General features: G+C 40.2%; 1 protein-coding gene across 13 annotated transcripts in view; it reads left to right on the top strand.

Annotated features, from left to right (window-relative positions):
* The first annotated feature begins 4,307 nt into the window (after positions 1-4,307).
* The window catches only part of igfn1.1 (immunoglobulin like and fibronectin type III domain containing 1, tandem duplicate 1), a 34,155-nt gene continuing 22,500 nt past the window's right edge, over positions 4,308-15,962 (top strand). For 12 of the 13 annotated variants that reach the window (XM_083972561.1, XM_083972558.1, XM_083972559.1 and 9 more), the window contains exons 1-3: positions 4,308-4,531; positions 8,428-8,513; positions 14,357-14,476. In XM_083972561.1, the coding sequence (XP_083828687.1) occupies positions 8,465-8,513; positions 14,357-14,476 (169 nt within the window). In that variant the 5' untranslated portion in view covers positions 4,308-4,531; positions 8,428-8,464. Of the gene's footprint in view, positions 4,532-4,643; positions 4,699-8,427; positions 8,514-14,356; positions 14,477-15,962 lie in introns of all 13 variants that reach the window. The other variant, XM_083972562.1, reaches the window with a different exon arrangement.

Below are 15,962 nucleotides of genomic sequence, written 5' to 3'. Positions count from 1 at the left end.
TCAATTACTCTGGAGGTAAAGTCAGAAGTTTAGCTGCCTCTTCTAGCTCACTGCTTGGGTGTGTGCGTACTTTAAGGAGCCGGAAAGTGTGAAAAGGTTTGATTTTCTTCTATTTTCTTCTATTTTTTTTTAACATCCCGGTTCAGAGGTCAGGTAGGGGCCAAATTTCTACAGCATGGTGACAACTGGTGGCAGTGATCAAATAAAATTTAAAAAAGAGAAGAAAATGGAAAACACATTGTTTACTATTATCGACTGCTTGAAAACAGAACATGTGCCATTTTTTTTGCATGCGTGCCAGAGAACATGATGTTTAGTGCATTGAAAAGAACAAACTCACTGACAAGCTGTGCTCACTGTGCACAGATAAAAAACTCAGGAAATGCACAGTTTCATATTTACATCTACTTCCTCATCCAAAAGGCATCCAAAATATCTCCTGATGTAGTATATATGCTGCTGTGGGCTGAGCTTCGGCCGGGGCGTATCTGTATAGCAAAGCTAGCAGAGCAGTAAATCAGACACATGGTGTGACCTCATCAGCCACTCACTTCTTACAAGGATTGCGGGCATTACCTTTCCCGATCACATGGTGGACTCCCTGAAGCTCCAAAACATTATCCACAGCAGATAAAAATGTCTTTCTGATTCCAGCACTATTAAAGTTATCCAGATAAAAATAGTGCAGCCGCAGAAGAGGAGAGTTGGTGGCCTGCACTTTTGCCTGGGAAGATTTAACCTTTGCAGTCCAGCTGCAAAACAAACCTTATTTTACCATCACTATTAAAAGCATACGTCACAGAAAAAATATCAAATGCAGTTACATACTGTATGTCTGGCAGTAATGAAGCACGTAAAATACCATGATGATTAAGACGGATCAAAATGACAGAGTGAGATAAGACATTGCCTGAGGGAGCAGACTCAAAGGAAGGACTTGAATATCAAAGAACAGGTAGATATGGATGGTAAATGAAGTGGAAGGGAGGCAACGGGGAGCCAGAGGAGGTGGAGTGTGAATTATGAGACAGACCATTAGAAACAGATGCAGACAGTTGTAAGGAGCCAGTTGGCATGTGGGTCAAGGAATTTGGGGAATACTAAGTCATCACTGTACACTTATACCTGGAAGCTTTAGTCTGCAAAACAGTTAGCGGGAGTATGAGGAAGCCAGTAACAGCACACGGGGGACAGCTCGGACAAGCGTGTTATTTTTCATTATGCAACTGTACATGTTTTCAAAACTGGAGCTTGACCTGTGATTATGTGCGATGAGAGCATCCCTCAAGGGGGATGAAACAGACCTGGTGCGAGATTTGCTGACAGTGGGCGTCTCGAGTCGAAGGCCAGGAGAACTAGTAAAAATCAGAGGGTAAGGCTGGAATGCCTCAGTTTACACAGGGATTTAAAAAAAAGTGTGAGGGTTAATAAGCTGTAATAACATGCTGAAAATTTCTTAAGAATAAATACCAATAAGGAAAAAGATAGATGGAATTATAAGTGTGGATAAAGCTGTATGAATGAAGTTTTATTATCATGCATGAAGACCACAAACTTGTATAAGCCAGAGTCAGAATTATAGCGGATATGTTGAGTGATCTTGATCTTATTGTGACTTCCTGAAAAAATAAAGTATAACAAATGTATATATGGATGTAAATATACCTTATTATAGTTTATGACAATGTATTTCTATAATAAATTAACACAACCTTATCAGGAACAGATGAACCAGCCTGATGATTCAATTATTTTTTTCTCTGTATCTTATCCTATCAATACTAACTCTTACTGATACTAATGAGCATTAATGGTTTGCCAAATCATACTCATCTGAATATAGCATGAGCCGGCCCTTATGCTCCCCATCAACCCCTCCCAGACCTGGGCCTGACCAGATGACATCCAGTAACCCTCCAGCCAGCTATTAAACCAGAACATGTCTGTGGTGTCCTCTTTCTATGTCAGAGAAGCAGTAAAGCCAGTTTAAGCATTAAAGCAGAAGTAAGCGATATTTTTGTGTTAATATAAGTCTTAAATAGTTATATCTTCCGACAGCAATCACTTACATAGAGTGTTTGGACCGAAACACAGGTCTGTCAGTCACTCTGCTCTGCTCTGAGCCGAGGAGAAAACATTTATCGTATCCTACAAGTTTTATCCAATGAGGAGAGAGAACGGCATGAAGGGCTGTGTGTGCAGCCAAGGGATGCGCGTGAATGTGGTGACGTAGGGACGAGGACTGTTATGGTGCGTTCAAGGCAACCCGTAACTCGTGTTTTTCCGACCTGTGAAAAAACACGAGTTACGGGTTGCCTGGAACGCTACAAAGTCGTAAGTTGTGACTTGAAGCTGTAAATTACGGTTTCAAAAGCCTGCCTGGAACGCAGCATTAGCCAAAACGACCGGATCGCTTACTTCTGCTTTAAGTGGTTATCTATATGTATTTATCTTGTTTATTTACCTTGTTTAAATTAGCACTGACGCTTTTCCACAAATGAAGATCCTAATGGAAAAATAAAGTTAATTGAATTTAATTGAATTATGCCATCTTGAAACGAAAATGTAAGCTACTGCTATACTGTACCACTGTATCAGATCCTGAAATCCCATAAGAGATGATTGCCAAGTAGCTGAACATCATCACCAACACAGGATAAAGAAAGGTTTCTCTCTCTCACACACACAAACAAACAAACCAAATAAAAAATGTAATGATTTAAATTAACATGGAAGCACTGATTTAACCTATACGCTATACTGTAGAGATCAGACTTAAATAGACACAGACCTACAACCATCTGTTAGAAATCGACACCCTTCAACATATTTCTTTAAGCGTGACGTATTTATGGTTGTTGTTGTTTGCTGGGGGCAAAGTGCACTGGTTTTACTGCCGGGGTAAGAAAGGTTTTGGTGCTGCAGGACCGCCCGGCATGCCGTAAAAATAAAAAAAAACCTTTTTCAGGGAGGGGTGGGAGGTTGGAGAAGGGTCTGCCATGTCTAAAACTCAACCCAAATAATAAAATGTTAAACATGGACATGGACACTGAAATATAAAAATATTGAGAAATATGAGAATGATACTGTACGTGCTGTAAACATCCAGTAGCACTCTCTTTCATACTGTACCTTAATAAATGTGGTTCACTTTGTGCATGAATTAGTGCTTTTATTCCCCAGTGTCATGTCATGTATGTGTATTTCTAGTGGGGATGTTTTTGTTGGAGTTATTAACACTTGTAGATACTCTTGATCAGGTTTCAGATGCACACAGGAACATAAACTCGCAGCAGCTGCCTCGTCTTTGGCACGACACCGATGGGTGGCGGTGGCGATGGTGGTGGCGTAGACACAGGGAGGAGGGGGACAATGTGACACACCTACACCTCACATCTCGATTTAAGCCCCCCCATGGGCAGTGGCTGCTAACACTCACACTGTGTCTCAAAATAATACAACAGCTCCCAACATGACATGCAGCTGGAAGACGAGGGTGTGGGCTAAAAGACGAGGGACAAAGGCTGCAGCCTTGAACTTTAGATATGTAGCTGTAAATAGGTTTTATCCACAACAAGATATTACATTTCTCAGCAGAGGCCTATTGTCAACTAATGTGTTATCATTACTGAGTGTTAACTGTGACCATGCTATAACAGCCTCACAGTTTTCCCTTTAATGAGGACACTTTGCCCTGGATGTCAAACTCCATCCAGTCGACATCATCACTGTCGAATCAATACAGACCATTTAGAAATTCCTTACTTTGTTAATTACAGTTGACAGGATGTTAATCAATGTCCAATTTGTCAAGAATCATTGATTATAATGTTAACACACAAACAAATGTTGATTTTTCAGAAAATATAGTGTGTTTGGATGGATGACGTTGACAAGTTTTTATTTTTTAATAACACTACTGTTCTAGACTGAGTGGCCTGAAATAACCAGGTGGTCCATCCATCATGTGTCGACTGCCTGACCTGCTGTGTGTGTATCTTTAACATGTGACAAGTGTCAGGGAATACAAAAAAAAGACAAAATGACAACAAGTTTGGTCTTTTCCTCTTTATTTTCATGAAGAATCATCAAATGACTAAATTTAAACCTTAAAGGTACATCAGAATTTACAGCACACTTACACTTACACACAGCAAACGTATTCATGTCTTCAGCTTGTGAACTCAGATATATCCAGACCCGTAGCTTGTAAACAAACAAACTTCATTTTCATAATGATGACAGATAATTCTTGAAGAGGTATTTCAACCTGCTCTTTGACCCACCCTTCCACCGTGCCCTCCTGCTACACCGCCCACTCAACCTCCAATGTCTTTGGAGTCACCACAAATACAAAAAAGCCTAAACAGCTTTTGGCAGTCGCTGGCCACAGGCAGTAGAGGAGCATCAAGCACTGACTTGCACACTCCTGAACGGATCTATTACATTGAAAAAATTAGAAGGCGGTACAGTGTGACCAGACTGCTGCCTGACAGGGAACAGAGCTGAGAGCGCTGAGGACTGTGAGCAGGTAGGTGGCCCTCAAAATGAAAGCTGGATGAGAAAATGCACTGAGCAGAGAGGAGAAACGGATTACAGGCAGCCTGTTTGTTCTAAGACAGCCCCTACCAACATACTTTCAGGATATACACAGCGCGGGGCCGGCGTCCATTTGCATCTGAAAGACGTCAGCACTTGGTGAGCAGGTGCACAAATATTTGCAGTAAAAAAAAAAAAAAAAAACTTGTACTTGCACATGTACATGATTCTATTTTCCTCTACAGAGAACTGAATGTGCTGTACTTAAAGAGTAATAAACTGACTCAGAGTAAATAGAATTTTATGTGCTATCTAGTTTCAGACTCTCAAATTACAAACTGCGTTCCTATATCAATAATTTATATATGCATTAAACACTGTGCAGGATTTAGTTACAATGAGGACACAGATTTGGTGTTGGTGCATGAAATCCCAGTCTGCTGGCATGCAGGCTTCTCAGTTTGAATGCTGGTTTTAAATCTGGAGTGCTGGATCATAGCAGTGAGGTCAGAGCTGCGAGGTTGCTGCCTGATGACTAACTTTAGACGGAGGTATCAAATCGATATGTAGCCTGAGATTCAGACACTTGCATGGAGGGAGTGGGTTGTACTCTGCCAGGAAAGGAGACTTTCTTTTTACACCAAAGAAACCCGGGGTTGCAGCTGAAGTTGTTTACGCTGGAGTTGTTACTTGTTTCTCACAATGTGCACAGAAAGCTAATTATTTTCAATGCAATTCCACTTCATAGATGAGCAGGGATACAGTGACTGAACATGGAAGACTGATTTAGACACGCTGTCGTACATAACATGCTAAAGCTGGGACATGCTTTTAACGCATCAACTTGTCAGCTCTCCCCCAGCAATCGAACAAATGGGCGATTCCACTGGGAAAGTTCAAGTAGCACCATTAGCGCTCATTTGACACCAAAGGGCCTTGTCGTCAAGCCTGGTTCTGAGTGAGTTACACGGCCGACGGCCACTCACTGTCTTGAGCGCTCAGCCGCAGCAGGTGACGTGTGCTGTGGAGAAATGCAGTGAGGGACATTCGAGAAGCTACCACATGCCATTTCAAGAATACATGGTCAGTGGTGCAGTCATCTGCAGTGGAGGGAGGCTGAATCTCTCTGACATGTCACGTACAACTGACATATTAGGAATAATTCATTCGTCTACTGCACAGCATCTCTGCTGCCCCCCTTTTTTTATTCTTTCTTTCTATAAAGAACCCCATTGACATTTTGGTTAATAGTAGAAGAGGTCAAGTTTAAATGATGTCAAGAGACGTGCTGTTGCACACATGCAAAGATTATAATTACAGTGGAACATCACAGGTCTTCACCACACATGGGCAGATAAGAAATCAGTGATCACTCAGTGAAGAATGAGGAGGAAGCTGTTAGGAAAGAAACTGTCAAAATGCTGCAGCAGCAGCAGACAAACAGTCACAGGAATATGTGTAAGTAAGATGCTATTAGGAAAGCAGACTCGTTTACAGCAATGCTATTTTCTACTTTATGATAGCATGCGCAGAACATAGCAACCACATATAAGCATGATGTCAACAGAGGAGCACTAAAGAAAGATATGCAGAGGCGAGTGCCGGTGCAAACTCAGGTTGACTGAGGGTGAAGAGCTGTGGATATATCCTCTCTGCCACAGCGGTCCAACGTCTCAGATAGACCGTCTCTAATTCTGAGCTTGGTGTCTTGTTATTTTGCCTGCAGTGACAGCCAGCCTGCCCACATACTTGCTTTAATTTTTTTTTTTCAAAAATTTTTTTTTTTTTCAAAGCAACAGAAGTGCTGTAATGCAGCCCGCAGCACAAATCTCAGGGACAGTGACTGGGACAGATGTTCAGGATCTATGTTATTTTGTCCACAATGTTCCCTCCCTCACAAGTCAGCTTTCATTAAAACAGATGGGAGCCTCAGCCAAACCTTAAACTATAAATGCAATCAGCTAAAGCAGCAATCTATCCAGTGGGAGGGAAGAGCAGTGGGTTCCCTTTAATGCAAAGGGCCTTCTGCCAGAATGTCTCCTGTTGCAGGCTGTTTTGCTTTTACCATATGTGTTGTGTAGTTCATTTTCCAGACTCACCCAGAGCCAAGATTGCTGCTAGATCCCAGAACCTTCTGAACATATGCTGAAGCATGTGTACAACTAAAAATAAAACACTTACTTTCCAAGATGCCAGGTTTAATTTTCAGTGTGACATCGGGATAGGACTTAATAGTTACAATGCAAGTGAAATATTCAACATTCATTGGTTAAGTTGTGGCTATGTTGAAAAAGAGAGAGAGAGAGAATTCCTTACTTGTCAGACATTACAGTATTTTTGTACCTATGACAGAATATTCTAAGTGTTCAAAGTGAATGCTATTATGAGCACATGATCACATATGATCACAGATTACCTTAGTGTTTGAGTCTTAATCTCTTTGTAAAGAGAAACTGATTTAATCTGATTCAGTCATGAGCATTCTGAAGCTTATAGAGAAATGCTTAAAATTTGAAACCAAGATATCAAGGTTTAGAGGAGCAGGCTGAGCACACATGCTGTTCAGACACACACAGGCCTTTGCTAAAGAGAGCAGCATGCCAGTTGTGTATGAATAACAGAAGACAGACATGATAAACGTATTATTAGATCAACACTAATTTGAGCATTTTCATGCAAAAGAAGCTCCACGAAAATCCAAATGTGCGGTTATGACTTTCTTTTTTACATTATAGCACCAATAAATCTTAAATGTTTAATAAAATATCCAATGCAATATCCAGAGTAATTCAGAAAATCATATCATGAGGGAAAAGGATTGCCAGAATTAGTAACATTAGCATGTTAGGTCATTCAAAAGCACAATGACTCTCAAACAGTACTCACCTCTTGATGTCAACAATATTATCTGAAAATCTGTTCCACTGCAAAGTAATAATGACAATAACATTAATTGCTCATCTATAACCACTCCTACCTCAAGCCCTTGTCCAATGAGAAGGTTAAGACCTCTTAACTCGAGAGTCATTAGGTCAAATTTTACAAGAACAAAATATAGTAATGGCATAAAAGTGATGCATGTGACCCTTCATAACAGAGAGGACTCACATGGACACAGTGAAACAAGTGCCATGAGTGCTTGTGATCCTCTTCAGTGTCACGTTACACCTGAGGTTTTAATGTTAAACTGTTTCTCTATCTTCATATCATGGTTGTGGTTCTCTCTCAGATCTCAGGCCTGAAATGTGCTTCCATTGGATAAATAATGTAAATCTTCAGGTCATACATTTTATAAATATCTAAATCAAGTGGAAATTGCGGTGGAGTGCTCCAATTGTATTTTTAGCCTGTGTATTTTTTCCTGTGAAGAGAGACTTTGTAAAGAGGTTATATAAAACATGGCATTTCAACTTTTACGTTCTTCTTTCTGACTGTACCACAGGTTAGATAATAATAATCTGGACTGCGAGGCTGTTGCTGTGACAATGAGAAGTCTTTTTTTTTTTAACTCAACCTAACCTTCCACCCTGTTTATTTAAGGCTTCAACAAGGTCCTTGCTTAATTAACACATGCTTTGAAAAGATTCCTGCTCCCCATGTTCAGCCCCACAGTCGCTGTAAATGACACTGGTTGCTGCCTCTTACTGACTGGTTAGAGCAACTGCACTGGTGGAAAAGAGCACTGTGCTTCTGTCGGATTTCCACCAGAAAAGTTTTAAATAAATCCACAACCCTTTGAGTGGCATCTGCTTAAATTTTCAAAAAGAGAATGAACAAATCAAAGCATGACCGCTCCAAAAGTTAAAAAGACTGAGGAGAATGTCAGTCACTGCATGCACGTTGTGCTCTGCTAAAGATTTCCTCTTTCATGTTTTTTCCCCACTGCAGATACTTCTGAATCAGCAGAGCTCCAGAGGACGGCAAGATGTGGAAGAAGTCAAAGGTGACCGATCAAACTGCCGCTGGGCAGGCAGGTAAGTGTAGAATGATAGACGCCCCCCCTCTCTTGTTAGGTCAGTCAAGGGGTTCGGTATTGCAGGTATTGCTTCACCGAGGGATGATGCTAAACAGAATTCATTTGAGGACTAATCTTTATACGAAGTAATTAATGTGACGCTGTATTGAAGAAATTTTTTAAAAAACAAGCTGCAAGACAGATAAACATCTGGAGAAGATGGCCGTATCAGAGACAACACAAGGTCAGTGTATTGTGTTGAAAAATGCATCTATTCTGAAGACATGGGATCCTGATATCTGAATGAAAAACACCGCTGACCATTTCTGCTGAGAGAAAAATGAAGATAAGAACCACAGCCATTTCTTTGCTCAAGTGGAAGCAAAGCAGTATTTATGATTTTTCAAATTACAGTGAGGTTGTCATCCATGATGTCAACGTACCAGCAAAGGCGTGTTTGTTTTTGTTTTTTTAATCATCAAGGCAGCAGACTGTTTTGCTGTCTGATAGAAACACACAGAACCAGCAGCAACAAGTCTGAATGAAGCACCGTCCACATCATTCATCAGCCTCTGCTTCCCAAGGATGTGATTATGAAGATGTCGGTCAAATAAATGACCGCAGGCGTCACAGATGCCAGAAGATAAGATGCAAATAAATCATGAATCACTGAACAGAGAGCATGCTGGGAAAAGAAATCTCTTGACAACCGAATAACATGTCGGGACAAAGAATATTCTGAATCTGTCTGAAGAACAACACCGACATGTAGATGACGGTAACAAGACGAACAAACAAAATCCTCACGCGATGGCCACGAGTAGCTGCTGCAATTGAAGAGGAAATTGAAAGTGAAATGCTGTCTTTGTCTGATAGAAGACAAAATGAAGGCTTATTTGAAAATATTTCCCTACAAAAATTGCTTTTGTCCAAAGTTATCTGCACATAATTTCTCTCAAGCACTGCACAGGAATCATCCTGAGATGTCGGCCGTGAGGAAATGCCTGAGCGAGCTTGAAACAAGTCTAATCAGCAGTTGCACAGCACAACTGTCTAGATGCTGCTGTAACCATACTGCTAACGTGCTGTATTATATTTTGTCTATGACTAACAACTTTTCTGTCACGTGATGTGTCTGAGGAATTTGTTCTGTTCAAATTGTGTCTGTCTTTGTGCTTCCCATTCCTGGGTTATATGATGTATTCTGTGGTGTTTCATGTTTATTATGTGTCCGTAATCCTGTCGAAGTTCCAACCTGCCATGGTGCTTTTGTCAGGATTAATATTTACCTGTCCTGTTCCCTCTCCTGCTGTCACGTTGCGTGTTAAGTCGACGGTTCTGAGGGAGTTCAACCAGACGACAAAGGTATGCGAGCAAAAAGAGAAATCAAATCACACAAACGATTCACCTCCTGCAAGTGCATGACTCCATGTTGGGTGAGTTGCATGTGTGATGTGACCTTCATCACTCCTTGAAAGGTGTCATCCAAAGTGGATGATTCAGCTTTCAGTGTCACAACAGATGCATTTCATTGTGACATTTTCAACAATCTCCATATGAATACTGGCTGCAGACTGTTGCTAGAGGGCACTGCGGTTGATTGCCATGTGTCTATTGTATCTCGTGATGTTAAGCCAAAAATGCCACTTTTTAAAAAAAAACATCCTGTACAGTATGTTGGCACAGTTCAGTCTCAATAAGTGAACTTGCTCTGTAGGAACATCTCCCAGGGGTGGCATGGCCTCATACATCTCACTAATCTGACTGGCCACCCCAGTGCCCCCTTAAAAAATTGAGAAATCGCCAAGCTTAAAACGCAATTAACTTGTAAACTCAAGTTAATACTGATGAACTGCAAACATTATAAGTTCGGTATCAGTAAAAAAAATATTACTGTAGAGGCAAATCGTTTTTGAGGTTGTACAGTATTTTTATACGATAAACACCAAACCGAGTCACCTCTTAAAGTTCCTCCTTTCTGTGCTCCTTTGATATGTTCAATGTTTTCGCTGCTCTCCTTGGCTTCATTGGGACAACCGCGACTGCCACAGATACAAAATTGCAATTTCTATGATCCCAGCAGTTCAAAGCAGGTCTCAGAGAACCATGTGCTGTCAAGTAAATACATAACATTGAGTTCGCCAGCTAATCAGCTGGAATGACACCCATGACCCCCAGAAGCCCTTAAGCTCCACACAGCTCTCGATAGCGTTTGATTTCTTGTATCACTTGTGACAAATATTCAGAGGGAACTAAGGTAACACACAAGTGTGCAACTCCTCCTCGAGGTGCTGGACTCAGTATGATCACAGATTAAACTTCTCATTCTCTTGTAACAATGACAATGAAGGAAATAGACCGTATTAGGGAACACACCAATTTCATTTGTCATTGTTGACAAAGAGTTTGTAATTATTTAGTGGATAAATTATCTGGCTACAAACTGGGAAAGCCGAGTGGCAAGGATCTGCAAAGTCACAGCGACGATGGCAACTGACTTAAGCTGCAGTGATGAGAAATACACAGACAACGTCAGCCAATAACAACAGCACTGGAGAGTCAGCAGGTTTTGAAAAACTTTCTGAATGTGCTGTTAATCACTCATTCGTTTATTTAGTTAGCAAAGCCAAATGTATGTACCATACACAAAGGCATTTCTGTATGAGAGAGAATGAGAAAAACACAAAGTTATAAAAGTAAAAAGAAACAGGATGAAAGCAAAGAATACAACAGTCAATAAAGTACCTTATAATCAGGTTTAACGGTGGCCTGTTCTACTCTGTGCAGCTTTGCATACACTAATGAGTGGTATAGGAGTACAAAATGCATCAGGTTCACTCAAGAACCAGACAATGATGCATTATTAGAGCTGCATTTAGCGTAAATGAATCACACTGTACAGAAGAAACGGGAGGAAAAAATCAATCAACAAGAGAAAGTATTGGAGAAATAAGAAAAATAGCTCTATCCACTGCTTTCATTTCTGATGAACTGTACACTTTCAATCATTGCCTTCTTAAGGAACACCTACTCTGGTAACAATCTATCATCATCACGCCTGGCTACGACAAAAGAAGTCGATTAACCACGGAAGAAAGGCAAAATCAAAGACTTCAAAATTGGTCTTCTACACCTACACCTGTATACAGTATGGTGTTATAGAAAACTCTTACGCAGTGTAAACAGTCCTCCTGTGCAACTGTTTCAAAGGCTTACGTTTTGCCACAGGCTCATTTCAGATAAGGACTGTATATAAAATATGTGTGGCAGCACACACACACATATCTAAAGCCTCAAAAATACATCTAAATCCTAAAACCTAAGATATTTGTACACAGCAGCTACAGTATAAAGCACATAAGTCATGTTAATTCTGCTCAGGATTGACAGGATCTTTATGTGCCATATTTATGCCAATAACACTTGAAAAAAGAAGAAAAAAAAAACTTTCTGCTGACTGACCCATGAAATCAATGCTTGGCTTAAAAATGCAGTCTTAATTGCTGTTCTACATTAATAGGCTGATCAATACCTCCATGCAAACATATCGTGTGTTATCAGTGCTCTGCAACATACAAAACGTACTGTTCAGTAGCACATTTCACCTCCAGTGTGCTTCAGACTGCAAAATGCAAGGCCACCCTCTATTCATTTGGTAAAACACTATATTCTATAGTTAATATTCTGCCTGTTGCAGGTCTTTCGTGCCAAGTGAAAATAATAAAAGACCAGGGACCGTCGGACCAGCTGAACCCCCGTGATCAGCAGTTGGCGATGCCCCCCTCGAGACTGCTGTGGGTTAGTTCATGGCACTTCTGTAACAGACTCAAACCTGCATCAATGCCTTTTTCCAAGGACACACATTTCAAATGCCTCAACGTGAGAGCCAGGCTGGAACCATATCATTTGCACCTTGTCGACCTAACTGTACAGTAGCAGCTGCAAAGGGCGGGGCCGGACTGGGCTCCCTAAACATACCCCGACACACACACAATTGTGGCCGACTTTTCCTGTGTCTGTTCACAAAATTAGACTGAACTGTGCTCAGAATTAAGAATAATGTAAAACTGTGTAGTTTAACAGGAGCATAGGTGGTTTGGTTGATTTCAGATGTCACCCTTCAGGACCTTACACACAGTTTTTGTTACAACTTCCCTTATTTAAATCACATAAAAATCTTAATGGCTAAATATTAAAAACTTAACCTGAAACCTGCTTCTTGCGAGCTAGGTAAAAAAAAAAAGAAAAGAAAAGAAAAAAGCTTGATACTGTAAAAACAAATAAATAAAAATTATTCAGCCTCAGTTGAACCCAATTATGTCAACATAATATTTTCATTAGGCCTCACTGAACCTAAAGCCATCCAACAAATACAGTATATAAGGTGAATAGAGGATGTATAAATCTCAGAAATGTACTAGTCCATAATGCCTCTGCTCTGTGGACACAAAATATGAACTAATAAGTGGAGAATTAGTGAATTAGAATTTGTAGATGATTTTTAAAGTTTGTATATTCAGGTAATCTAATATCTTACTGTATATCTCTAGAAATGAGAGCTAAAAAATATATAGACTGCATTACAGTATTATTTTTTTTCTTCATTGCAAATTAATTTATTGGTTAAATGGAAATAAACAGCACTAGACCTGACAAAAATAACATCAACCAACTTCAAGTAAACCACAATCAATTTAACAGTGAACATGATTCGTCCACATCCTGATTAACTCAAAGTTCCCCCTCACATAAATGCCACAAACATTTATGTTAATGTCAAGACAACTGAATGTACAGTATTATCACACTAAATATTAGTTTATTGCGCATGCTTATATCAAGATTAAACACTCACCACTAATGTCAACAGGCCAAAGTATATTAATACACATCCAATTTTGCCAGGTCTTCTTTTACACAGTTGCTTAAAAATAAGGCTTATACAACTGGAGTTTTGTCTGAATGCATAAATTACAGTCACAGTCCCACTGGGAAGCTCTTAGACTTCTGACCCTATTGTTGTCTTACAGGGTTGCTCATTATAGGCACTCTTAATCCAGTGGGAGAGCTCAATGTTAACTTTGTTGTGAGGATACAGTGGCAAAGCAAAGCCAAAGCACAGGAGACACAGCGTAGGTGGGAATGTAGATTTGCTCTTATTGTGTTTTTGCAAAAAGAGCAATAGCGTTTCCAGAAAGTAGAGGAGCGAGTACAGTAACCCTCTGGTGGGGTCAGATCTGAGGTGACAGTGAGAGTCATGCTAATTTGGTTCAGAACATTTGCACTTGCTGCTGTTTTTCCTCTACACATGGCACTCAGTTCATACAGAAAGTGCTTGATGTTCTTAAAATATGTAGGAATAAAAAGAATTAAGCTCCTAAAAACAACCATACCGACTACCGAGTTCAGTGAGTTAATCTTTAGGTATTTCATTTATCTTTGCCTAGACATATAAGCCTTTGGACATTTAATCTAATAATGTGGCATTTTTATTCCCAAATGTAGCTTTTTTCCGATCGAACACTTGACACGTATGTTTGAATGCGTCTACTGTATGTGTGAAGTTTACACTGACAAATGTATACTGGGTAACTTCTCTGGGTTTTAGATTTGTATTTTTCATCCACGTTTGAACTAAATCTGAATACAGTATTGGTAAGCCTTTCTTAAGAGTCCTTGTACTTAGTTCACTCATTTGAGGATGGCTCCTGAACATAAGTCATAACTGCTTTCATGTTTTCATGAATACACTGTACAAAAATGATGAATGTTAGTATATATTTTCTCACCTCACATTACACTTCTTACCACGCATCTTACAACATGCTCTTCTCAGTTCTAATATTCTTCTTATGTAATTAGGCATCAAGAAGAAGTCCAAAGTGCCCGGTGTCATGATAACGCAGTTTAAGGAGGAACTTCCAGAAGGACAGTCAACTCCAGATTTCACCCGCAAACCCATCGCCCTGACTATTCAAGAAGGTAGGTCCTCTTCTGTCCGTCATCACAACACTGGAACAGTCATGGATGTTCTGGCTCAAACTGTTTAACCTATCAAATCAGACATGACAACAAGCAACATGTAGACTAAATGAAAAAAATCCCCGGACTCTGACAGATGATCAATCAAACAAATCAAAGTGAAAGTGATTTTCCACATAATTTAGGGGTGGGCGATATGGCAAAAATATCATATCACAGTTTTTGAAAAATAAAATAACGATCTCGATTTTATCACGATCTTAAATCTAAAATTGAAAAACAGACAATTTAGGTCTAAGAGCCTTTCTAAACAAATTTTAATGGGCTCTATGCACAGCTCCACTACTTCCTGAACTTAAGGCAGCTCCTTTAGCCTGACAAGCCAGACTATATCATTAACATGTCTAGTCTGGGAACGACCGGTAGACCTCGGCTCAATCCAGGGGGCGGGATGAAGGCTGTCTTTCAAACTGCCTCTGCACCAATAGGGTAGCGCTACGACCAATCAGAGCAAAGAGCAGGATGACGTTATCCTGACAAGCCAATTAAAATGTATGTCGTCATCGCGTTAAGCCCGCCCAACGACTCTCTAAACAGATAGAGCGCTGTGATTGGTGAACACAAACGGTGTTCGAGACTCAAAAAGTTCCTATGGCTCGTTTCTAGACCCACCTACGGAGCAAATATGTTTGCTGCCGCTAGGGTGCAGATAGATTTCTAGGCTACAGCTCCTTTATTTCCTGTCTTACATTATTAGACAAACTGATTAATCCAGGTGTGTCTGAGTAGTCACAATGATCAGACACACCTGGATTAATCAGTTTGGGAGCTGCCTTTCAGAAATTCAGGAAGTAGTGGAGCTGTGCATAGAGCCCATTTAAATAGCTGCAGTTTTGCCAGCATGTGCAAGTAGCCTAAACATACTCTGATAAAATGCACTCTTGCAACATAAAAGGTGCCCCAGACGATCCTACGATCTCTGCACTTTGGCAGATCGTCTACACGCTCTAATCCTTCACGATTTAATATCATCATATCGCCCACCCCTAACATAACTGCATTAATTCTCAGGTTTGTGTATGTGATGAAGTGTCATTGAGGAAAAAAACAAACCTCTAATTGCTCCCATTACCTGTGAAAGGGAGAAAATACATGTCATTTCACAATGAGCTTCAGTCATGTCGATTTACAATCCTTAGTGCAGAGGCACATGCTGTAGATGTAAATATATAAACATGAGGTAGCACCCTGGGGGCCCAAGATTAAAGCAGCAGCCGTGAACTGCCGTAGTTTTACATGACGTTCTCCAGTCTCTCTCCTCCCTGCATTCTTTCTGCTATTTGCTGTGACAAAAAACACGAAAACATCCCATATCATATATATAGTATATATTTTTTAAATCTAATCCCAAAGTAAACCACAATCCAACAAATTGTTTAACAGCATCGGAGGTGATTCCTTGTTTCAAATGAAGATTAATTAATTA

Source organism: Trachurus trachurus (assembly GCF_905171665.1).
Source record: "Trachurus trachurus genome assembly, chromosome: 5".
NCBI lineage: Eukaryota > Metazoa > Chordata > Actinopteri > Carangiformes > Carangidae > Trachurus > Trachurus trachurus.
Note: the sequence above shows the minus strand (reverse complement) of the source record. Positions and strands in the feature narration are given on the sequence as shown.